General features: G+C 40.9%; 7 protein-coding genes across 8 annotated transcripts; 4 read left to right on the plus strand and 3 right to left on the minus strand.

Annotated features, from left to right (window-relative positions):
- Window positions 1-187: 187 nt before the first annotated feature.
- Window positions 188-553, plus strand: LOC115757966. The gene has a single exon (XM_030698447.1). It carries the CDS (start codon window positions 261-263, stop codon window positions 507-509), a length of 249 nt encoding a protein of 82 aa, XP_030554307.1. The 5' UTR covers window positions 188-260; the 3' UTR covers window positions 510-553.
- A 314-nt stretch (window positions 554-867) lies between these two features.
- Window positions 868-1,422, plus strand: LOC115757927. Its single transcript, XM_030698393.1, has one exon. It carries the CDS (start codon window positions 873-875, stop codon window positions 1,068-1,070), a length of 198 nt encoding a protein of 65 aa, XP_030554253.1. The 5' UTR covers window positions 868-872; the 3' UTR covers window positions 1,071-1,422.
- Window positions 1,423-2,021: 599 nt separating this feature from the next.
- On the plus strand, window positions 2,022-2,476 carry LOC115757897. Its single transcript, XM_030698342.1, has one exon. The coding sequence runs from the start codon at window positions 2,070-2,072 to the stop codon at window positions 2,331-2,333; it is 264 nt and encodes an 87-aa protein (XP_030554202.1). The 5' UTR covers window positions 2,022-2,069; the 3' UTR covers window positions 2,334-2,476.
- A 2,084-nt stretch (window positions 2,477-4,560) lies between these two features.
- LOC115758033 (pro-resilin) lies at window positions 4,561-6,083 on the minus strand. Of its 2 annotated transcripts, none has more exons than XM_030698543.1 (2): window positions 5,900-6,083; window positions 4,561-5,837 (listed from the first exon to the last, which is right to left on the minus strand). In XM_030698543.1, exons 1-2 carry the CDS (start codon window positions 6,043-6,045, stop codon window positions 4,718-4,720), a joined length of 1,266 nt encoding a protein of 421 aa, XP_030554403.1. In that variant the 5' UTR covers window positions 6,046-6,083; the 3' UTR covers window positions 4,561-4,717. The 2 variants fall into 2 exon arrangements, with proteins under 2 accessions (XP_030554403.1, XP_030554402.1); XM_030698542.1 differs by having other exon boundaries at window positions 4,561-5,840.
- A 2,058-nt stretch (window positions 6,084-8,141) lies between these two features.
- On the minus strand, window positions 8,142-8,875 carry LOC115757881. The gene has a single exon (XM_030698321.1). The coding sequence runs from the start codon at window positions 8,648-8,650 to the stop codon at window positions 8,177-8,179; it is 474 nt and encodes a 157-aa protein (XP_030554181.1). The 5' UTR covers window positions 8,651-8,875; the 3' UTR covers window positions 8,142-8,176.
- Window positions 8,876-13,647: 4,772 nt separating this feature from the next.
- LOC115757805 lies at window positions 13,648-16,863 on the minus strand. Its single transcript, XM_030698222.1, has 3 exons — window positions 14,982-16,863; window positions 13,998-14,722; window positions 13,648-13,935 (listed from the first exon to the last, which is right to left on the minus strand). The coding sequence occupies exons 1-3, from the start codon at window positions 15,243-15,245 to the stop codon at window positions 13,686-13,688; spliced, it is 1,239 nt and encodes a 412-aa protein (XP_030554082.1). The 5' UTR covers window positions 15,246-16,863; the 3' UTR covers window positions 13,648-13,685.
- A 2,925-nt stretch (window positions 16,864-19,788) lies between these two features.
- Window positions 19,789-20,326, plus strand: LOC115757806. Its single transcript, XM_030698223.1, has one exon. The coding sequence runs from the start codon at window positions 19,893-19,895 to the stop codon at window positions 20,301-20,303; it is 411 nt and encodes a 136-aa protein (XP_030554083.1). The 5' UTR covers window positions 19,789-19,892; the 3' UTR covers window positions 20,304-20,326.
- Window positions 20,327-23,817: the final 3,491 nt, after the last annotated feature.

A 23,817-nucleotide genomic window follows, 5' to 3' on the forward strand; every position in this document is an offset into this window, starting at 1 on the left:
GTACTTCTGGAACCGCTCTCGACAGATCTTAACAAATTTCCCACGGAGCAGCTTTTAAAATTTCTCGGCAGCTTTTTTTAATCAACATCTCTACACTAATTCGTGAAAGCTTTCTCGCTTTTCGAAAAATCTTGTTCATCTGGATAAAAGCTTAAAACTGGATTCATCAATAAATTGGAAAGCAGCCCTAAAAACTCATTCAGTTCCGTAGCTCACGCTGCCCAGATGTGAGGCTGGGGGCTCGGAGATTATTTTCAAAAATGTTGACAACACGCAAAACTCTCGGACTGTGCTTGATTCTGGCACTATCTCTGCTTATCAGCTGGTCGTGTGGAGCATCGCCGCCTACGCCAATAAAATACAATGATATTAATGCGTCATTTTCACAGACGATATCATCTGGAAATGCCACACGGATCTTAATGCCCACGATCCTCGATGTGCCGCGAATATGTCCTCCTGGCTTTATGCTCTATGGTCGACCACAGCGTTGTCGCAAGACAGCCTAGATGTGACAGAATTAGTATTATAATCATGTAAATAAATCAATAAAAAGAAAACAAAAAATAGCCCCATTTATTTGTAAATTATTTGCGAAACCGACAATTGGTCATTTGAAACCCAATTCCAAGCTAAGCCAAAATTCCAGAAATTTGTAGTTGAGTGAGACAAGGCTTTTAAACTTTGATTTCATTATTATTAAATATTGTTCCACTGAATCAATGTATAAATGCGCAGCTCCATAAATGATTCACAAGATTTAACAGATCGCAGCCCTGTAAATTGACTTACAAGCTTTTACTCCACCAATCTCTTCCGCGTTGAGCTTTTGCCGCCGAAATGCGAATTCAGAGCATTCAGTTGACGAAAACATGGAGAGTGGGAAACGTGGTGCGAAGAGTTATATGCACAAGCCAGCTGTTCGCATCGGAATTGTTGTTCTGGTTGTGCACGCTGTCTGCTGGATCGGCTGGAGCGCCATTAGTCCGGGGGTAAACAACAATAATCACGCGGCCAGGGCAAACGCCCAGCACCAACAGGTCCGAGCCGCAATGGAAAGCAACAACTAAATACTCTTTGTGCTTACATATATTACAAGTTAATAAGCTATTCAATTTCATTGATTTATAAATAACGCACTGTTAAACCAAATTATTTTGTAGTAAATGTAAAACTAAGTGACAAAGAAAGTTTGTGAAAATTGTCAGTGAAGAAAAAGCTCTCTGAATCAGTGCGAAAAATCAATCAATCAAAATATAAACAAGTATCTTGCACATTGGTTATTAACCTGGCAAACAATATGTTAAATTTACTTAGTAAATATTCAATATTATAAGAAATAAAGAAATACAAAAAAATGCTTTAGAACAATTCAAAAATGTTAACAAAAGATCTAGGCTAGCATTTGATTGTAGTAATATATTTATGGAATAGAAAAAAAAAAAAATACTAAAATTATGTTTTTAAATGTAAAAAAAAAAATTAAGCCATATAATAAATTTTAAATATTTATATTAATTAGAGGAAAGAACAAAATTTGAAAATTCTTTATTTAATTTGTCCATATACTAAAATTGAAGCAAATAATAATTATAATATGCGAAATAAAATAATGGAATATTCTTAATTATTAGAAATAAAGATAGAATAAAGATGATCTAAAATAAAGAGTAAAGAATAAGTCAATTATTGAACTAATGACTTGGTAGTATTAAGTATTTAACTATTCTCTGTTTTTATTGTTGAATTTTGAGACAATGCCGGTCTCAGATTTCTATATACGCTTGCAAAGCTTTCGTACTCAAAGCTCAGTTGCTTTTAATGCACAAACATCTGCTTAAGCTTTGCTGCTCTTTCAATTGCCAGCAAAAGCTCATTGAGTACTTAATTATTAGTACTACTCAATGTTCAACTTTTGAGATACACGAACATTTGCGAGAGATATTTAGAGGAAAGCTTGGATTATGGCTTGATCGATACTTTGAAGTGTGTCAACAAGCGGAACTTCGTTTAGTTTCACAGGTAACTTTGGACTGGTGTGAACCCCAAGCCTAGAGATAATCTTCAATATGCTGTCAGAGCGTCCACTTGCTGCACTGTGCTTCGGAATGTTACTGTGCTGCCTGCTCAGTCGGCAGAGCGAAGGCTTCCCCCCGAAGGTTGACAATAGAATTCCGATGCCCAAGCCCCAGATGCAGACAGATGATGGGCAGTTGCAGAATACGGATGTGGATTGGAATCCCGTACTGCAGAGTATTTTCACTGTGCCAGAAATTTGTCCGGAGGGCTTTAAGCTAACCAGTGATCGGCAGCGATGCCGAAAAATTGCCTAGAAAAAGGTACTCAGACAATTGCGAGTCTAGAAAAAGGTACTCAGACAATTGCGAGTACCTTTTGCTGTTATCTGACTGCCGGAAATGTGCTTTGTGAATCAAGAACGAATACTAAAATAATAAAAATACTGTGAAATTGCAAAGTGGTTGCCTAATTACTTGGCCGCAGCTGTTGAGCAAAGTTCTATAAAATTCCCGATTACCGATACATATGTATATATATATATATCTGACTATAATTAACGAAGGTAGCCACAATTGATGACGACACGGTGGTTCTACAAGTTTTTATTTATAAAGCTTATGACTAGCATTAAGCTACGTGCTCAAAGTGTTTTACAAGTATTAATACGATATATGTCCACAAATACTTGACTTATCTAAGTAGAAATACGCGCTGCGTCTTAAAGCTACGTCCGAGTGTTTCGAGCTGATTAGATCGGAGCACTTCAGGCGGGCAACCGACAACGTCCGAGATACAATTTAAAACGCGGCGGGCATTTGGACAAGTCGTCCCTGGACCTTACTGGACTCGCTGCGGTCATTGCACTCAGGTATACCAGCAGAATAAGCAGCTGATAAAGATATTTACTAGATATTAGCTTCATCTCGAACAAATATCGGGCACTAGCCAGCGCGACTCGACTGCAGCAACTAAACACGTTGACCAAGTGCGTAACCCCTTTTATATAGACAACAACCAAGCGTTGGTGCTTCACCTCCCAGTTCTGCCGTTACCCAGTCGCCGGAATAGCTGACTTGTTCAGATACCGCTGGGATTACTATCAACAAATTACGTAGCTTGCGCTCTGAGCGCAAGTATTCCCGCCCGGGATGGTCGACACTAACATATCTAGCTTAATAGTCTAATAAAGGGTATATTGACTTTGACACTCTGCTGGTAACGCGTAGCGTAACACATTCCCGGCTACATCAAGTGTATTCATCTATATATCCGTATCTCCGGTCTCACAGTATTGAAGCATATTTAACAAAGTAGTCATTTTTTTAAAAATTGAATATGAAAAACCACTTTTCGAACTCGGATCATTTTTGTTCAGGGCGTGGCTGTTTAGGTCCAGGGTAAAAACTTCTTTACATTAACAAAGATCAAATTTGTATATCTGTAGTGTATCGACTCGTCGGCATTCCGTAAGCTGTTCTAGCTGTTGTTTTATTTATCGGCCCCTTAGGCTGTGATGTCACAGTTCAGGGTACTGTTTTTTTTACTTGTAACGTTGGTTCAATGACGCATTTGATATTGTTTTCAATGGGCAAAAGCTCGTTCAAGCCAAAATGGGTGGTTCAGGATAGATTAAGCAACGGATGTATCGTTTAACGTAAATCAATTGCATGACTTTATCTAGTTCTAATATTGATGTCATTCGAGGAAAACATATTACTTGATGACTTGGCTATGTTCTGTATGTATTAATCTGAATACTCAAATGTGACTCATTCGCTAAAATTGAATAATATATCGGATTTCTTGCTTCAGATATCAGATATTAACAACTGTCTGAATATGCGACTATGAATAATCAATAGAGATTGAATGTGTTAGGCAATTGTTAAAGTCGGCTGTCCATCCCTTTGAGAGCGAAAACATGCGGTGATAATTCACATGGACAATTTATTGACTGAGTTTATATTTATCGATTGTGCAATCAGTCAATTTTAATCAATTTTCACTATCTTGACCCTATCCCACGCAATCTTTGACCCACATTTTATTTAATATTTTGGACGTTCACAGATTGACTGTTCACAGATACAACAAATTGTATTTATTCCATTTTTGTTTATGTGTCTGGTCTGGTTGAGACTCACCCCGATTCCTAAAACCAATGTAGTCTGAGTAGACCCGTTAGCACAGCATAGCCGGTTGCATCCAATAATGATGCATATGGATCCATGCAAAGCAATTGTTGCTCTCGAGCTAGTCGCATACGCGTTTTATAATTTATAGATCAGATTAGGTATCTATAAGGTGTAAAGCATTTATTAAACGAAGCAAATGAATGAACTTTCCCGACCCCAAATATAATACTGAATGGGTTATCAACTGTCACATTTATTTTCGCGGACTAGTTTGTTTTTCAACTCCGTCGCACCTCAGAAAAAATGTGTGTTTTACTGAGTCACACGCTATAACACAAATATATGAATATCCAATTTCATATTTATATATCAGATATGGGTAAATAAATTTAAAGATATACACTTTCTGTTTAATTTCAATTCATTTTGTACGAATCGCTTTCAAATTATTGTTTATTAAATATTTAATACAACATTGTTTCCACCGAGGCAACAGATTGTCAGATTGTTTAGCCGATTGATTAACTAGGTTGCGATGTTTCTATTCAAGCCTTTACTTATTTCTAGGCCTTCTGGCGACAGCGTCCGCCTCTCAACTCTGTTCCTTCGGGGCACTGTGGCATTGTTTCGAATAGGTTGCGCCCTGCAATGGATTCCGGTTGATTAACTTCAGCTTGGGACTTAGGGTTCCTAGATCCGTGCAACCCCTTGTCTTCGGTCAGTGAGGGTGTCATAAAATTATTCGTATTGAAAATGGACGCAATATTGTCGTCCACTGTGCTTTGTGGATTAGTCTCGGCGTCGGACAGGGCACCACCAGATCCGGGTCGAGGCTGTAAGGTGGTGCCAACTGACTGATCTCCGGGATGCTGATCTCCTGCATTAGACCTGTGGGTCGGTTGTGGCTGTTGACCTTGTCCTGGAAGTGGTTGAATGGGATTGAAATTGGCTGCATCGTGAGAGGGCTGGACATTTATGGAATCTATGGGCCGCGGTTGAATTGGCTTGCTAGATTGTCCGTTGTCGGGTTCTGTCACTTCTGGGCGTGGCTGCAAGGGATTTCCAGGGCTGCCAGGTTGTCGGTAGTTGAATTCGGGTTTGTCGTGCGCGCCCTGTTGCGGACGTGGCTGCAAGGGGCTCCCAGCATTACCCGGTTGTTGGTAGTTGAAGTCCAATGTGCCTTGGTCGCCTGTTTGAGGACGTGGCTGAATGGGTTGACCTCTCTGCTCGCTTTCATACTCTGGTTGATTCGGCTCTTGGGGTTGGCCTGGACGCGGCTGGAAATGCCGATTGTTTCCACCGTAACCCGGCCTGGGTTGAGCACCGAAACCAGCGCCTGACTGACCTCCATATCCTGAATCAACTCTTTGACCTTCTCTTCCGTATCCAGCTTCCGGCTGCTGGTAGCCGTAATCAGGTCCAGGTCCAGAACCACCGCCTGGCTGAGCAGCGTAATCTACGCCAGGTCTCGGGTTCCCAAACCCTGCGCCTGGTTGCCCAGCATATCCACCTCTGGGCTGTCCTCCTCCATAGGAGCCTCTTCCAAAGCTGGGACCCTGACCGGGCTCGAACTGCGCAGCACCTGGGTAGCTGGCTGGATATCGATCGTAGTACTGATTGTGGTTATGTCCGTGCCCATGTCCATGTCCATGATGGTGCCTGTGTTCGTGTTGCCCATAAGGTCTACTGGAATGCAGAATTAGTTAAAGCAGTAAAATTGTAACTATTTCAGTTGGTTCACGCACCTTTGAGGCTGTGAATAGCCCCAGCCGTCCCCATTATGCGACTGATCCCCATGTAATCGATGTTCTGGCTGGGCCTGCATTAGCTGCGCATTAAGCAGGGCTATCAGCAACAGCCCCAGCGATAAGAGTCCGAGCTTAGGAATCATCTCTACGTCCAAGTTGCAGTCGAGCTTCTGGTGCTGTCGCGTGCTAAATTGAGACTGAGACCATCTCGTAGACATTTTGAATAAGTACCTAGAATATTGCTTTTAATTGAGTTAAAATCTGACGTGATAAGCCCGTTGGAACAGCTCTTATACGAATTAGAGAATTGGCTTCTCATTAATAAGAGCTCATAAATAGTATTTATGACAAGTTTACATTGTAAATGAATGAACTGCGAAAACAAATGTTTTTCTGTCTACAAATAATACAAGTTAGTGAAAAGATGCACAGGACCGTGTAATTTTCTATTATATTGACTGATGACTCGCAAACTATTTTAATTTTATGTGTGAGACTTTGTTTGCGCTCGGCTTTCACAGTTTCATAGACACATTTTGCTAGTTTCTCTGGCCAAAAGTCTTGCCCCCACTGCCTCTCGAATTTTGTTTGCAAAAATGACTGAAACTCGGAAAAGATAATTATTAAACTAAAATTTGCGGGGATTTTTTTTTTCATACACTTGCTGTGGGCATTTCAACTTGGCCAATAGCACATTGTAGAAATGATATGTCATTTATGCTAGATGAGTTATCTAGATAACTTTGTTTCAATTCTACAATATTAGAAGTCCGCTGTGTTTTGTTTTCAATCAAATTTAATATCTTATTTTACATGTTGTAATACATTTATGAACTGACTAAAATATTTTAAATACAATAATCTATGCTAATACTTATGGGATTGCCTGAACCTTTTAATGGAAATTTTTACTTTAAAGTAGCGAAATATGTTTTATATTTACATGCACATAATTTCTAGATAGTGCTTGAGAATTAACATTAAATATTTAACTCAACTATTGGTTTAAAAACAAAAATATTTAATACTCAATCAGCTGCTCGTATAAGGAAAGTATCTTAAAAGTAAGTATGTTAAATAGTCGGTCTGGGAAAACCGCCCTTGTTTTGGTAATTAAAAAACTCAAACTGAAAACAACAGATACGAAGTAATTAAACTTCACACACAGACTCACTATAAGATTATATACACATATGTATGTATATTATTATTTTTTATTTTTTAAAGTGTTTTATTCGTTTTAAGCAGATTTGCGACAACGTCCCGCTCGCAGACTCTGGCCTGGTGGACACACTGGCAAAGTGTCCACCAGAATGCGATTGTCCAGCGAGGGCAGCTCCGTTGTGCTTGCGCTGCTGTTCGACAGATGCAGCTCCTCCAAAGTGCCGTTGCCCAAGGGTAACCCCGTGGTGCTGGTGATATTGCTGCTGCTGAGGTTGGCGATGCTTAATTCAATGTTGTTGCTGCTGCTGATGTTGCTAATGTTGGTGGTGCTAATGATGCTGCTGCTGATGTTGGTGTTGCTCAAATTAATGTTGCTGCTGCTGTTGTTGCTGTTGATGCTGATGCTGATGTTGGTGTTGTTGCTGTTGCTGTCTGTGTTGCTGCTGTTGCTGCTAATGTTGCTGATGTTGCTGCTGCTCAGGTTATAGAGTGTTGGTTCAATGTTGTCATCTGGAAATACTATGCGATCGTCGCACAGACGCAGCTCCATGCCGCAGATTTGCCAGGCCACAATGGCCAAGAGTAGTGTGTGAACGGCTTTCAAGTGCATTGTTTAATTGTTTATCGGCTGTGGCCGCTGGGAGAGCGATCGTAAGAAGAAGAAAAAAACGCGTTTGGCTGCTTCCACGGAGCTTTCGAGACTGACACACGAAACGTTGATGAAGATCTCCCGAAAGACTGTGGGAGAAATAAAAAAAGGCCGCAAAGACAGACAATTGCGATAAGAATCGATTGTCATTAGCTTGTGTAGCAAATAATACAATGCAGAGAGAAAAAAACAACAACAAAGATACTCAAAAAAAAAAAAAAAAAAAAAAAAAAATAACAGAATAAAACACGAAGCTGGCTCGCTTCACTATTTCAAACTGGAAACTGGAAGCGAAAGCTCTTTTTCAAGCGGCCCGTGTTACTCATTGAAGTGTAAACAAGAGTCTAGTTGTTAAAGCTCTACAGTGCGCACTGTTTGTTTACGTACAGCCCCAAAAATTGAATCTCCCATCAAAAGTCGAGCCTGTCGCATGCGTGTTTTTTTCGTTTATTGACGGCTTTTTAAGCCTCCTTGCGACAATGAGCTCCAAATAGTTTAAAGCCATCCCCACAGACAGGCAGCGTGTCGAGCGTGATGCGCGGTCCAATTTCGGCAATCTTTGGATCTTTTTTCAAGAGATCGTCTGTTTCTGGGCGCTCTTTCATCTTCTCCCTGGTTTGTTCAGTTGTTTCTTCTTTCTCTTTAATTTCGGTCGGTGCAGTGGAATTCTCATTTATCTCATTGGAGGGCTTCTCAATGGGTCGCTCACTCGATCTCTCACTTATAGGCTTTTGACTTGTCCCATTCCTTAGCGGTGTAGAGCCTTCCGCTGGACTCAACTTCTCGCTCTGATTGCGATTCTCCATTGTTAACTGTTGGGCATCTGCTGCATGTGAAGTGTAAATATCGTGCAGCTGGTGTGGTAACGAGATGTGCACCAACAGCAGCAATGTGTACAGTACCAAGGGCAATACGGGCATCAATTTAATTGCCATCACGTTAAAACACGTTTACTCTACCCGAATTCGCATTCAAGACTAACAACTGAGAGAGAGAGAGAGAGCTTCAAGACTTCAAGACAAGTCCGGAGCTGCCCAGTTGCATAGTCGTCGATAGTCGCCAGTTATTTTGTCAGCTGTCTCTGGCGATAAGGAAATATATGAAACACAAACTTGTATAATTGCATGCATAATGAGAGTGCCCGATGATTGTCTCACTCGCTTGAGAATCTGAAAACTACACGCGTCATTTGAATAGATATCAATTCATTTCAATTAGTCAGGTTTGGCATTAACAGAACACAAATCTTCGAAAGATAAAAAAAAAATGTTATACTAATAATGCTTTTTATAATATATATTGACATTATTATGGAGCTTCGAGTCGTAAAGGCGACGAAATTAATAGGATGCGGGCTCGAGTCGAGAGTAACTAAAAGTTGTATGTATAGCAATATTAATGGTAATAGTAATAATAATAATAATAATAATAATAATAATAGTAATAATAATAATAATAATAGTAATAATAATAATAATAATAATAATAATAATAATAATAATAATAATAATAATAATAATAATAATAATAATTTTAATAATAATTCTTTCCCAATCCTCCCATATTATAGCTGGGGCCTGCCGGAATAGAGTTGAGCCTCTTCTGAGCAACATTTATTGGCTTTCTCGGGAAACCTCTTAAGAGAGTTGGGTTTGGCACATTCAGTGGATTAGTTGAAAGCTGATCTATTAAGGACTTGGATAGGCATAAATCGAATGTTTTCATAGACTTGATAAAATATAGGACGAATATGTGATTCTTATTTTAAAAATTAGTCAGTCGCTGTAAATAGTTCTTGTGAGGGTTTTTTTTCAACTCTATATAGCTATTCAAGAAACTGTCTGATTTTATGGTGTTTCAGTGTTTCTGATTTACCTGAATGCCAATATAATCCTTTAAATTCGTTTAACTATTTTGTATTCGTAATTGTTAATTAGTGCTGCAGCTGATTACTCAGCTATTACATATGCGATATCAATTGAAGCTTTACAGCTAAAATGTGGTAAAAGCATAGATTAGTAAGCAGAAATGTGTTTAGCTAATATTGTATTATACCCTTACACATTGAAAATAAGTAAACGCGTATCTGACGGGCAGCAAACCCGTCTATAAAAATAGGTCGATCTCGGAAACTATAGGTGATACGAATTTGAAACTTATTATTTAGTTTTTGTTATCTCCTTTTTAGCGTGTATACTGTCATTATGAAACTGATGGCAAGCGTTTGCATTACCCATTTGTAGAATAATCGGAAATATCACGAACAATACACTTTATATATAATAAAGTGTTTTTGTTATTTGCTATAAATAGTCCCATGTCCCCAAATAAAGTGTGTAGCACAGCGGCTTTAAAGTTGAGGCATAACCCATCAACAAGTACCGTTGATGCAAGTATATTTGTTAAGGATTACATATGCTTTTGGTAAACTATATTTGACAGAATCTGAGGTGACTACGGGAATACGCTTCGATGGCTGTACTTTTCACAATCAGAGACGGCTTTCTCACAGCGAAGTTATCTGCTGAGAACATCTCTAGAAGAAGGCAGTTTAATTATAAGACTGTGCATAAACTTGAGAATGTGGTGCTGGATCCTTTGCAGTAGGCGGCGCTGCGGCTTTTGCAGCGGGTGGTGCTGGATCATTTGCAGTAGGCGGCGCTGCGGCCTTTGCAGCGGGTGGTGCTGGATCATTTGCAGAAGGTTGTGCAGCGGGTGGTGCTGGATCATATGAAATTAGTTGCGCTTGATCATATGCAGCTTGTTGCAATGGATCATCTGCAGCATTTTGTGCTGGATCCTTTGCAGTAGGAGGCGCTGCAGCTTTTGCAGCGGGTGGTGCTGGATCATTCGCAGAAGGTGGCTCAATGGGTGGTGCTGGATCATTTGCAGAAGGTTGCGCAGCGGGTGGTGCTGGATCATTTGCATATGCTGATTGACCAGCATACCCAGCATATGCTGAGGCCGCCACTCCAAGAACGATCAAGAAAATCAGTGTGGGCTTCATATTTCACCTTTTAGTTCTTTTCTAACTATGAAAGATTTGAAGCGGGGCTCCGCTTTTATAGCTGATATTCTGGCGTGTTTCTAATTTAATTTGAAATGGTTATATAATGATTCCCCTCTGTTTTGTCAATCTATTAAATGTTTCGCTATAGTTTTAATTTCATTTGTTAATAAGTGATGCCATATGATTAGCTGCAAATGTTAGAATGTTGTGTAATACTAAAAAGAACGTGATCTTCATGGAAACTATCATTTATCCACATAGATACTAACTTAAGCATTCGCGCAATTTATCTATTTCATGTTTAGTCATAGTCCCAAGTTGAGGAAAAATGAGTCCCTTTTAGTGCATTTTTTATGGAGTAACCTGAGCCACTCTTAACAAATGTCAGCCATTTAGGCTAATAATTTTGACAATTCTATTGTCAGTCCCCTGTACCCAAATGGCAGCTAGCCACCCTCGGTTCTTAACACGAACATCGCAGCCTCATAAGTAGCAGCAAAATAATTTTCGCAGAGAGGCAAAAAAATATGCGGAGCATAAAAATGTCATTTTAAATGGAATAATTTTTGAAGGCCTGGCAACCCAGGGTTAAATGCTGAGAAAACCTTTTTGGCCGCGCCCATTGTAGCAAGTTTATAAAAATACATTAAAATAATGTGTCTTTGGCACTCCGACAGCTGATGCAAGACACCAGCTAAGGGAGGCTCTGCCCGACTTCAGGGTCGTATAGTCATTTATTTATGACAACCTCCAAAACAAAATAAGAGGCCCGCTAAATGTATGCAAAATATGTATATGAATGCGTACATATCCTGTGCAAAATAAATTGTGAAAGTCAATAGAAAGCATATTTTATGAGAATATGAGCTACGTTTTAGCAGGTGATTGCTGCAGCTACGCAGGTTGGCTGCTGCTGAGAGGAAGGAGTTGGTGCCTTTTGTCTCTGGATGCGGACAATGGATGCGTTTGTTAATCAGCGGCATTCTGCCAAAGTAATCTGTAAATATTTGTTATTACTGGGCATTTCCGGTAGCATTTGTTGCGGGTTTTTCTTCATTTTCATAAAAGCAAAGTTTAATTTCGCTGCTTTGCTTTTGGCACTGATTGTGTCCATGTCATGTACAGGGCCACAAAAGTTGGACTTGATTTCTGTGTTTATTTCACTTGATGTTTGTTGATGTTCGAGTATACTTGCAGTTGTAGTTCTGGTAAAAACCTAATCTTAAGTAAGCTGGTATTTACAGTTCTGATGTTTCAATTCAACTCCGAAATATATGTTGCACACACAATTTTTTACCGTGTATTTCCATGAAATTTTTGTACATTATTTGAACAGCTCAAATTTAAATATCTCAAGTGTACAAGTGCGACTGAGTTTATCTTTGATCTATTTTGAAGCAAAATAACCTTGAACAGCCACAATTATTCATTGTCTGAAGAGCTCTTAGCTGGGTGCCTTAAAAGGCCGCAACTGCTTTCGAAATTGGCCATCATTTCGGAACAAAAATTTGGTAAAAAGTAAAATATTCCATTGACATAGACTCAGTTTAGTTTGAACAGTTACCAGAAAAGTTTGCTAGATTTAAAGTAATATTAAAGTAAAGTCGATGCTAAAATGTTGCAAGGATTTTTTTGTGGTGTCATATACTTGTTTTTATTGCTGACATTTTACCAACACTTTGCCGCCTCGGATAGTGAAATTGTTGAAGCTGAAACCACAAATCCCAGTTTGAGTGCAACCAGCCGTATGCCGGTGCCGGTGCTGGAATCACCAAAGTGGAGCCCCAACGCCCCAACTGTCCTGGTGAAGCCCTACAATATACTGGAAGCCAGCTGCCCACAGGGCTATATACTGGCCAATAAACATTGTCACAAGCGCGTGAGAGATGCCGCAACTATGCAGAAGAATAAGCTGGAATTCAAATATTAATATATAATATTCATTGAATTAATTTTTATGAATTATATTGTTATTGTTATACAAAAATGTTGAATCTAAAAATGCTTAAGACTCTATTAACGCGAAATCTTGGAGTGGCTTAATACGCAAAAACAAAAAAAAAAAAACAAACAAAAAAAAAGTTACATGTTCTTATACGATAATTACATTTTTAAAATTTTAGCCAAGTCATTTTGCCCCTGACTGTTTGCTAAATAGGTCAAGTTTAAAAACCTTTCCTCCTTTATTTATATTCAGCTATTGTTTTAGCCATATTTTTGCTGTTTTGTGAGTCTAATTTGAAGTGAGAATAAGATACCTGGCAGAATCCTAGAATCCCATTTTCAATATATAATCATCGATATAACCCACTGTTCTAGCCACATGAAGCACTGTTGATGCCTTAATTTATGTTGGATGTGGACATAGATAATTTTTGACCGCAATCGCCCGACCATGCCACAAGGCCCATTCGAGTGATATGCAGACAGTGCCTGCCATTAGTTAGAGGCCCATTAACCAAAAATGCAACCATCACGACGGCCGCCCAGGCGGACACATGTCCAAGCAACGTGCCGATACGTGCAGGTGCCTTGTCCACGTTCCCGTCATTTACAGGTAGCAGCTGCATTGACAGCAGCCGAGGCACCACTTGGCCCGCTTGGCGGGTTGTGTGTGGCGTATTAATTCATGTCATAAAATATAGCTACACACTTTAGGCCCGGCACCAGCGAAATTGACAAAGTCTCGACGTGTACGTGGCTGGGCGAAGGGGCAAAGGGGCTGCCTTGGAGTTGGAGAACGCTGCGCTGAATGAGTTAATTAAGCGCCTCACGGCCGGGAGCATAATTTCAAGTCATTTATCAGTGACGTTTTCGGACTAAGGACACGGCCGGCAAATGTAAATTGGCTTAGATCATGGGAGTAACAAGGGCCAAATGGCCAAATGGCCAAATGGCAGCGGCCAGACAAAACATGGTAGCTTCATTATATCGTGCTGTGTTTATTGGGTGTGCAACATTTACATATCCTGGCCCAATGGATTACCCAACCAAGGATAGACAATTGGGCACTTGTCGCAGACGCTCATGTAGCGCGTCTCGCCCGTGGACACCTTCTGGACATTGCAGTGCACCGGCTGGCAACTGGTGTTTGGCTTCTCCTCGCAGCTCTTGAAGGGCTGACCCAGCACCGGCTTTTTCACATACTCCAACATGCGCGATACGCCCGTCATGTACACATCCGGATAGGTTGACAAATGATGCATGAATCTGTGTAGAATTGGATTAAATACAAATAAAGAAATGCGTTTCGATTGTGCCTCTTCACGTACTTCTTGAAGGCAGCAAAGTAGTTGCGGCCCCGTGCAAACCAAGCTGCGTGCAGATACATGCCGAATGGCGCCCGGTTGCCCTTGTAGTGACGATTAAAGTTCTCCAGCATCCACTCGAACAATGCATCCACATCGTCTGCGGGCGGATAGGCGCAGGCATCGATCATGGAGCAGCTGTAGCCCTCAGTGTCCGTCCATGTAACCATGGGATTCACCCAAACGCCGGGCAGCGCAGCATCCGGACATGGACCGATCTGACAGTCTTGTATGGACAGGTAGTCCAAGGTGTAGGGCCACATAGCCGGTTCCTTGTGCTGTTGCGTCGGCCAGGAGCTGTCATAGGTCAGACCCAGGTTCTTGACTGCCTCAAAGGAGTTGTTACCGGAAATCTGCAGGAAGGGCAGCCGGATGCCCTGTACACGCTTCGCATTCACCTTTGCAAACGTCTCCAGCATCTGCAGCTGGGCTCCGAACTCACGTTCAATAGTCTCAACATCCGCTTCGCGCCAATAATCGGTGCCGTCGCCATGGGTCACCGAGTGCAGGGCAATCTCGTGACCCGCATTGTACAATGCATTCACTCGCACGTAATCCGTGTACTCGTGCGATAGGAAGAAGGTGCCCGTTGCCGCGCAGCCATCAGGATTGCTCAGACCATCGAAGAGTAGCTCATATTGGGCATAGTTCACAGCATTCACGGCATCATCAAAGGTGATTGTAACGAACTGAAAGTTTAAAAGGTCCATTAATATGAAGAAAGTGTAAATAAAATAAATACAACAATTTTATTTGTTTCACAACTTGGAGATGGATTAACTTTTAACCAACTTTCGAGTAAAGCACTGGAACTAATACTGCAAATTAATAATTATCTTATATTAATTATAATAAATAAATGAAATTAAAAATAATAATAATAATGATAATTATATTTTAAGCCTAGCTTATATCCGGTTAAAGCCAAAATAACATATATAAACTTACCTGTGGTATCTCATGCTCCTTGCCCTTGAATTTAGGTCTTGGCAATATCGCATCCGAACAACGGCATTCGGGTAACTTGCATTTGGCCGCCGAGCAGGGCTCAGCCCTTAAAAGCGCCTGCCTCTCCAGCTGTGGGGGTACAGTTGTCTTCTCCTTGTTCTTAGACTTGGACTTGTTCTTCGTCTTGCCAGCCTGCTTCTGGGCCTCGCTGAGCAGAGCTGCGGCCAGCAGCAGCCCGATCAGTAATAGGGTCGCGTATTTCATGCCGGGTAAACGCTTCCAACGTCTTCCAACTGATTCACAGAACTTGGGCTGTGTACTCCGGCTTTTATAACATGCTGTATGGAAGATAATATCTTATCGAGATATGGGTGAAAATATGATTTGCTTGTTGAACATGGCTGAGGCTTTTACCAATAGGTGTGCCTATGTAATGAAGTACATACATAGGTAGGTTTTGGTTATTTCGGAAATGTTTCGCATATGGCGTGTGTAAAGACTTATTAAAAATATATCGACCGAAGTAAACAACTCTTGACAATAGAAGAATAGCTAAACTTTCCATTTTGATTGCGCATAATTATTAACAAGGCACAAATGTTCGTTTTCACCTTTCAAGAAGAGCTGGCAGTAGATCCTTATCTCATATTTGAGTATTTTAGTTTTCAAATTGTTGTTCATTCATGAAAGTTTATTATTTAAAAGTGGATTTCATATGGCAAACTAAATAAAATCTCATTCATATGCTAGAAGCCTATTGCATAGGTTCAAACAATTAATTATTCCATAGGGAAATTTTTATTTAGAGTTACCTAAAATTTAAAGAAGCTCAAGTCATGTTGTTTGAGTGTACTTAAGGACTTGCTGTACAAGAACACCATGCTCCAACTACATACAAGCTGATAATTTTTGGAATCGTTTTTGCGCATTGGACCTGTGCGAACAAGGACAAAAGTTGCCTCATTAGCATAACCAAAGTGAAGAACTTAACAGCTGAGATTTGCGTCAGTGGCTTGAGTGGAAAACTTTTGGCTGCCGCAGGGAGCGGTAGGAGCAAATCGAAGCAATTGCAGGCTCGAAATTATGACGGGCCCAACAAATGCACTTGAAATCGTAAGCAAGTGCTTCAAACTTTTGTGGCACGACAGAAGCTCTTAAAACAAAGCCAGAAATGGCTATGAAGTGCTACCCAGCCAGGAAACTCAGGGCCGCCCGCTCGCATTCTGCACCCAGGTTGTCCCTAAGCGACGGCCAATCAGATTGCAAAATCCGAACAGGCAAATGTCAATAGACAAAACGACTGAAATTGACGGAATTCATCTTAAACGCAACTGCAGCTGGGCCGCTGGGTGAACTGCAGCAGCAGCAGGAGCGGCAGTTACTGCAGCAATGCGGATTTCTTGGCATGCTTCCGCCGACTGACATGGTGCACGCCTACAATTCATTTTGGTCACGTTCCGGGGCGTTGCCGGCAGGGGTAGGTGCCCCACGTATTACAAAGCCCAGCCAACCAACAGGCGGCAAACGTCAGGCCGACAGCAGAACCAAAAGCCGAGAACTTAAACGAAAAACTCTCGGCTCCAAGCGGAAGTGAGCGACAGCCAACGCCAACTCCAACTGCAAAACCACCCACCCACCACCCAGCACCGCTCGCAGTTCGTTGTTGGAGTTGTAGGGGCAACGGCAACGCAACATGTTTGAGTGAGTTTGAAGCCTGCGCCCATGTGACGTATGCGCAATGTGTCAAATGTGGCCCCTACCCGCTGGAGCGCCCTTCGACAAGCACTCATAATAATCAAGATTGAAGGCAGCTTGAGACCCAAAGAGTTGATTGAAATTTGATTGACAGCCCGCATGAATGAAGATGAATCTTTGCAACTCATAACTGAATGCGGCTGCAACTTTTCTGCAATGTTTTCTGTTTACAATTCTCTTTTTCTCTCTCTGTCTCTCTCTCTCTCTCTCTCTCTCTCTCTCTCTCTCTCTCTCTTTGTGTCTGTGTGTCTCATTAGTTGCTGGCGCGTTAGTGCGTGAAATCAAAGTGAAAATTGAGGCGCACGATGCACGGGGCACACACAAGCGTCTCACGTGGCACAAACTGCTTTAAAATGCAAATTTTACCACTAATACGAATGTAGCTCATATGCGTGCCAAAGATCTAACACGGGGCAGCTCACGCACGTCTGAGCCGCACCACAACAAAAACTAGAAAGTGGTTGGGCCATTGAGGATGGCAGCGGCTATGGGAATTGAAGGTTGCGGAGTTGGTTGGTGTTTCTTGCTCTCGAGTTTGCCAATTTGCGCGATAATCACACAGCTAATTTGCATAGCGAGTGAAATGAAAGCGGGGCACAAAATCTACGATAATCAAATCAACCAGACCATATATGTGTATATACAAATATATTTGGAGTGCTCTTGAGCTGAAGTCCTGTAGACTTTGGCCTGCCTGTGCCTTGACTTGCAAATACAATTTTAAGAAATTATATTAATGTTAAGCTATATCCTATTGAAAATTCGTCATGACTTTAGGCATAGTGTTGTAAAACACTGGTGAATAACTGAAAGTGCTACCAGGCTAAAGTACATATTTTTGTATTGTGCAATCGGTCACACAAGGCTAATAAGACATGTTCGCTCTTTAATCAACACACACTCGGCATTTAACTGATGATATATATTTCAATTCGTATGCTTTGACTGAAAATAGGTAAAATTCCTAAAAAAAAACGACATTTCTGAATTATCTGAATACGGATACGGCAGAGCAGAGCTGAATTTAGGCAAATATTACACATTAATGCATCATTTGATTTCACTTATGCATTAGATTAGGATTTGCAGCCTGCAAATTAGAATTATTACCAGATAACATTATTAACAAATGTAAAAATCCAACGGCATGACGAATGATCTAAAGTTGGAAACAACTGCATGGCTGAATATTAGATATGTTTTGCCAATTCCATTTGCCACACTTTGGAATATCAGCTATAAAAGATGAGCTTCGTTGGGAATCCTTCACAGTTTGAAACCAAATTCAAAGCATTAACATGAAACTCTCACTGATTTGCCTGATCGTACTTGGAGTGGCGCTCTCAGCTGACGCTTATGCTGCAGCACCAGCTAAGGGATCTACTGACAAGCCAGCAGCCTAATTCCGTTTCCAAGGGAACGCCACAGATTGAAGAAAGTGCAGCTATCTCGGCATGCTTTCATCAATCAGATATGTCTTATATGTAGTCACAAAATAAATTAAAAAACTTAAAAAATATGCATTCAAAATGTCTTTGATGGTCAAGACCTGCCCCATTGATATAAAATTTGCGTAAAACAAAATATTTAAAAGATTTATGAGAATTTTGAAGAGCTGATATTGGTTGAATTCTTAAAAATTCGATAGATAGATTAGATAGTTTGCTTGGCAAAATCGAAGGTATACAAAATGGGCATGGTAATTCGAAATGCAGATATACCATAATTTTTTTCGAACAAAGTTGCTTAGTCTTATCCTTAGCTATTTTTTTTTGTGCAAATTTGAACTTGGGAAGTATTTTCTGCCTGTTAGCGTTTTCCCCTAGCCTAGCTTCAAATTTCAAACAAGTTCCGGGGGAAAACTAAAAGAAAACCGAAAAAATTGTTCAACATTTTTCACAACTAAATAAAAGGAAATCATCACAAAATGTCTGAGTGCGAGGAAGCGGAGCGCAAAGACATACTCTAGAGCATTGCCAGATTGAATAAGAATCTGCAGAGTAACGAGGTGTTAACGCTGCACTACCTGGGACTGCCATATTTGTAGATAGAGTAAAGAGATAGTATTGGGAAATCACCGACTCGATGGGGACAAATTTATAGCCTGATCGGCAAGCTATGCCCCTACTTATAGCTGGAAATGGTCAGTGAGTTCCCGTAGGAATCCTGAAAGCAACGATTTTATTTGGGGTAGAGAAAGTTCGGCGGAGAAAACGAAGTACAAACTATTGTAATGTTTACATAACGCGCGAAAAGAATTGTACATAGCGTAATCGGTTGTGCACGTTGGTAGGAATAAGGGTGATAATTCCTGGTAGTTGGTTTCACTTATGCAATTGAGGATTTGTAGCATGCAAATTAGTATTATTACCAGGTTACATTATTAACAAATGTAAAAATCCAACGGCATGACGAATGATCTAAAGTTGGAAACAACTGCATGGCTGAATATTAAATATGTTTTGCCAATTCCATTTGCCACACTTTGGAATATCAGCTATAAAAGCTGAGCTTCGCTGGGAATCCTTCACAGTTTGAAACCAAATTCAAAGCTTTAACATGAAGCTCTCACTGATTTGCCTTATCGTACTTGGAGTGGCGCTCTCAGCTGACGCTTATGCTGCAGCACCAGCTAAGGGATCTACTGACAAGCCAGCAGCCTAATTCCGTTTCCAAGGGAACGCCACAGGTTGAAGAAAGTGCAGCTATCTCGACATGCTTTCATCAATTAGATGTGTCTTATATGTAGTCTCAAAATAAATTAAAAAAACTTAAAAAATTTGCATTCAAATTGTCTTTGATGGTCAAGACCTGCCCCATTTATATAAAATTTGCTCAAAACAAAATATGTGTTTGCAAGATTTTGTAGAACTTTGAAGAGCTGATATCGATTGAGATAGATATCGAATCTTTAAAACTTAGGCAGGGTATTCGAAGTGCAGATATACCATAATTTTTTCGAACAAAGTTGCTTAGTTTTATGCTTAGCTATTTTTTTTGGTGCAAATTTGAACTTGTGAAGTGTTTTCTGGCTGCTAGCGGTTTTCCCCTAGCCTAGCTTCAAATTTCAAACAAGTTCCGGGGAAAAAAAATTTAGAAAAAAAATAGAAAAAATACAAAATTGTTCAAAAATAAATAAAAAGAAATCAGCACAAAATGTCTGAGTGCGAGGAAGCGGAGCACAAAGACAAACTCGAGAGCGTTGCCAAATTTAATCAGAATCTGCAGAGTAACGAGGTGTTAACGCTGCACTACCTGGGACTGCCATATTTGGTGCTGAGCCGCAGCCCGCAGCTGCGCCTCAAGGTGCCGCTGAGCACCTGCAATTACTTGGATGGTGAAACCGAGGGCATTGCGCTGCAGCTGATCTTCACCTGTCCGGCCAATTATCCACTCCAGTTGCCAATCGTTGAGATGGTCGAGAAGCGCAATGTTAGCCGGGAGCTGGATAAAAAACTGCGCGAGGAGATCGCCGTGGCGCTGGAACAGCACCTGGGTCTGTACATGATTGTGCCGGTGGTGACACGGGTGCAGATGCTGCTGAACAACGAATTGAGGCACCATTAAAGCAGCGCTCGGATTTGCTTCCTTCTTTCCATTGGGCGGGGCTCGTAAATGTTGAGTGTCTTTTGCTGTCCCAACTGTAACTGTTGCCGGCAATAGGTGTGTGTGCGTGGTATGCGTGGTTGGGTCCTTGTTGTCTGTTGTCTGGGCATCAACTTGCATGTACGTGCACAAACATGTTTGCCGTGGAATGCTGTGCCAGGGCCAGGGCCCGTATCTCACGCAGGCTACGTGACTTCTCTGCCATTGGCAGAGCGCCACTTGGCCGGCGCCCTGAAGTATGCAACACTTGGCCAAATGTTAACACGTGCCGTTCGACAGACGCGCCAGGACGACTGATCATTAATTGGCGGCCCTGTGCAGGCATTGGGCATTGCATTAACTTATCTTTTATGCGCATGCTAAGGCACTTGCCATAGTTATCTAAGCGAAGGCTTTAACTGTGTTTAGTCCTAAGCACATGCACACACATTCTTGATACACTTCCTTCCGCTGGCGCCGCGACAGCAGTGCCAATGAAATTGCTAGTCAAAAAATGGCAAAGACATTCGCAGCAGATGCAGCAGCAGCAGTAGCTTCCTTGGGCGCATCCTGTTTATCCTTAAGCGTGCTGCATCGTTGGCGGCGGCGTCAAAGTCCTTTTGCAACCCAATGCCGGATGTCTCTGGGTAATTTAGATAGCTGCAGTTGTTGCTCACAACTTGCATAATGTCACTTTCAAAGAGTTTTTAGGGCCAAATTGCAAAAAACGAGCAACTCACACAGGACATGCATGCACAAGCATAAGGACGAGTGTGCTCAGCTTAAAGTCAATAGACATTTCGATAAGAAAACGGTAAAGGATAGATACTTATGCTCCAAGTAGGCAATAAACTCGCTATGCTCTTCTCTATCAATTTAACAAGCAAATAACCGAAAGGGTTTTGAATGCCTTGAAAAAAGTTGGATTATACCTTTTTTTTGCTGAAGATTTTAATTTATGTAGGAATTGGCGTATCTCAATAAAAACATTTTATTGGAAGTAACCTAGCAAGTTGTGGGGTCTAAGATTTTAAGCATTAATATAAATTATTATTTAAAATCGAAAGGGATTAAATTGAAAATGAATATAACTAATTGTATATGATGAAGACATAAGAATTAAATCCACAAATACAAACACAGTTCTAGAAATACATAAATCTAGTTGCGATTACAGGCTTTGTTCTGGTTCTGCAGCTCAGGGATAATGTGCTAGTAAACTTGCAGGCACGCCTGAATAAAATATATGTTTAATTCCTATACGTATAAATAGTTTTGCAGCTTCGATCTCATATACTGTCAGCTCTCTCTTTTGATATAGAATGTTTTACATTTATTCCTCCATACACTTTTTTTGGTTTACCTAACAGCTGGAGCAATTTCTTTATTTTTTGGCAACTTGTAAGTCAACCGCAAACATTTCGGGATATTTCAATGGCATTCAATCTTTAATGCGGTTGTGACGACATTGGCGACTGTATGCCCGAAGGATTTGTGCGTAATGAAAAACTGTCACGGCGCAGGACGGTGGAAGGTGGTGGCTAAGCCGTAGCCAGGTATTGCAAAATTGAAAAGCGCTCGTGGAGCTCGTCGTGGCATTAAAATGGCAAATTTGTGTGCGTCGCCAATGCGGCAGGACATTTATGGTCGGTAACTAAACGACGCCAGGCAGACAACTTCCCGCCGGAGACAGGCCATAAAAACTGCGACGCTTGCGTGATAAGCGCATAAATCAGCTAAGACCAAAGTATGCTCTGTCCTGACTGGTCCCAACTGCTCCCGAATAGTCCTGGCTGCTCTTAAAGTCGACGTCGTTGTCGTTGTCGTGCCGCCTTAACCCTTGGCTGACAGCTGCCTCAGCTCGTAAAATTAACTACGACCTGTGCCCGACCACTTTTTAATTATTTGTAATGCAACTGCCCTCCCTTACACCATGTACCCGGTAACTGGAAGGCAAATATGTCCATTGTGCCTTGCAATATAGAAATTAATTTGCGGGTGATTGTCGCTCGCTTAAAGTGAAATGAAATGCCATTCATTTGGCATTTAGCACAAGTTAAGTAACAAAAGGAAACAGGCTACACGTTCGGGGTTAATTTGGAATTGTTGTTTACCTTTGTAAACTCTTTTTACTTATATAGATTGCTGTAGCCAATCGCTTGTCTATATAGCTATAAAATATCTACTAAAATCCAATTGCCCCAAGATTACTTTTTACACGCAACATTAATTTTTATCTGAAAAAAATTAAATTTAAAACAAAAAAAAAAAACAAAAAAACAAAAAAGTTATTTAGCATGTTAAGGAAGAACAATGTCATATGAAGAAATATTTGATAATACACCAAAGCCCGCAGAGCGCAAATCTCAACGTGAATTGAATTTTTGATAGGTCAGCCTGACCATCAAAGCGCCATCTGGCGGTGGCCGAAATGACTACTGTCTGCCGGAGTCTCGAGCTCATTGCTTATGCTCGAACACGAAACAAATTCAAATTACAAATTATGTTGTCATTTGTGCACTTTATGGGGGCTTGTCACTAGCTCGCAGGGTTCTCCCTCAAGCCCACCCGAACAGCGCTGGCGAACCCTCAGCTGATATAGAACCAACTCGAAGCCAGGGATGGAGGGCAACGCAACGTGACGTTGGCACTGACACTGGTCGGTGAAAGTTAAGCCTCTGGCAATGTCTGGGCTTCATTTTGCGCGGTGTCAACTATTTAGTTTCCGGTTTTAACTTGCACCATAAACTTGGCATTATGTGTCCACTTTTATTGCATACTTGCAGGCGTCTCGCGCGTCTCGCTTCATTGTTTCTTAATAATCCGGTGCGGCAATGTCCGGGACGAGTGCACACGTCTCCACATTAAAAATGTTTATGGGCACCCTCCCATCGGACGCTGGATGGTTCTGGATGCGCTCTGCTTTCGGACCAAGTCCAGCGCCTAGTTGCATGCCACACATATTTTCTCGCGTTGCAGTCATAAATGCGCTTAATTGGCAATTTTTGTGTAAGCGTGTTGAAATTTTTACACACATTTCACGTGTGTTCTATATGTGTGTGATTGTGTGTGTCCGTGGATTGTAAAAGTTGCAGTCGGTTTGCTTGAATCATAAATAGGATATATGTATGCCTTCGGCACTCACTGTAATGCCCATACTCATATTTTTTATAGTTCATTTTATGCACTGCCCTTGTTTTATATGGAAATCCCCGAGGTTGCAGAGATTTTCATGTTATTTAGGGTACGTACCTAAAATGGGTTTTGCTAAAAAGTTAACTTATGCAATAACAATAAAATTCCAGCTGATTCCTATTTGTAAATTATTAATTATATATACTTTTTATTATATGTATGTATTATATTTCTAAGTTTTCTAATTTGCAAAAGCAGGCTAGATTTAAGGATTTGAATAGAAGTGTATAACCAACATCGGATCATTATATCATATAGCTGCCATTGTACAGATCGGTCGAAAAGTTCTTCTATAGCAAAA

This window comes from Drosophila novamexicana, unplaced genomic scaffold, assembly GCF_003285875.2.
Source record: "Drosophila novamexicana strain 15010-1031.04,08,12 unplaced genomic scaffold, DnovRS2.1 tig00000121-arrow-pilon, whole genome shotgun sequence".
Lineage (NCBI taxonomy): Eukaryota > Metazoa > Arthropoda > Insecta > Diptera > Drosophilidae > Drosophila > Drosophila novamexicana.

What these genes read in the sequence shown, in the direction of transcription:
- LOC115757966 (XM_030698447.1), top strand. Translation starts at nt 261, where the DNA reads ATGTTGACAACACGCAAAACTCTCGGACTGTGCTTGATTCTGGCACTA.
- LOC115757927 (XM_030698393.1), top strand. Translation starts at nt 873, where the DNA reads ATGGAGAGTGGGAAACGTGGTGCGAAGAGTTATATGCACAAGCCAGCT.
- LOC115757897 (XM_030698342.1), top strand. Translation starts at nt 2,070, where the DNA reads ATGCTGTCAGAGCGTCCACTTGCTGCACTGTGCTTCGGAATGTTACTG.
- LOC115758033 (XM_030698542.1), bottom strand. Translation starts at nt 6,045, where the DNA reads ATGATTCCTAAGCTCGGACTCTTATCGCTGGGGCTGTTGCTGATAGCC. An exon ending in GGCTATTCACAGCCTCAAAG is followed by an intron (nt 5,841 to 5,899) that starts GTGCGTGAACCA and finishes TCTGCATTCCAG; the next exon opens with TAGACCTTATGGGCAACACG.
- LOC115757881 (XM_030698321.1), bottom strand. Translation starts at nt 8,650, where the DNA reads ATGGCAATTAAATTGATGCCCGTATTGCCCTTGGTACTGTACACATTG.
- LOC115757805 (XM_030698222.1), bottom strand. Translation starts at nt 15,245, where the DNA reads ATGAAATACGCGACCCTATTACTGATCGGGCTGCTGCTGGCCGCAGCT. An exon ending in AGGAGCATGAGATACCACAG is followed by an intron (nt 14,723 to 14,981) that starts GTAAGTTTATAT and finishes TTAAACTTTCAG; the next exon opens with TTCGTTACAATCACCTTTGA. An exon ending in TACTTTGCTGCCTTCAAGAA is followed by an intron (nt 13,936 to 13,997) that starts GTACGTGAAGAG and finishes AATTCTACACAG; the next exon opens with ATTCATGCATCATTTGTCAA.
- LOC115757806 (XM_030698223.1), top strand. Translation starts at nt 19,893, where the DNA reads ATGTCTGAGTGCGAGGAAGCGGAGCACAAAGACAAACTCGAGAGCGTT.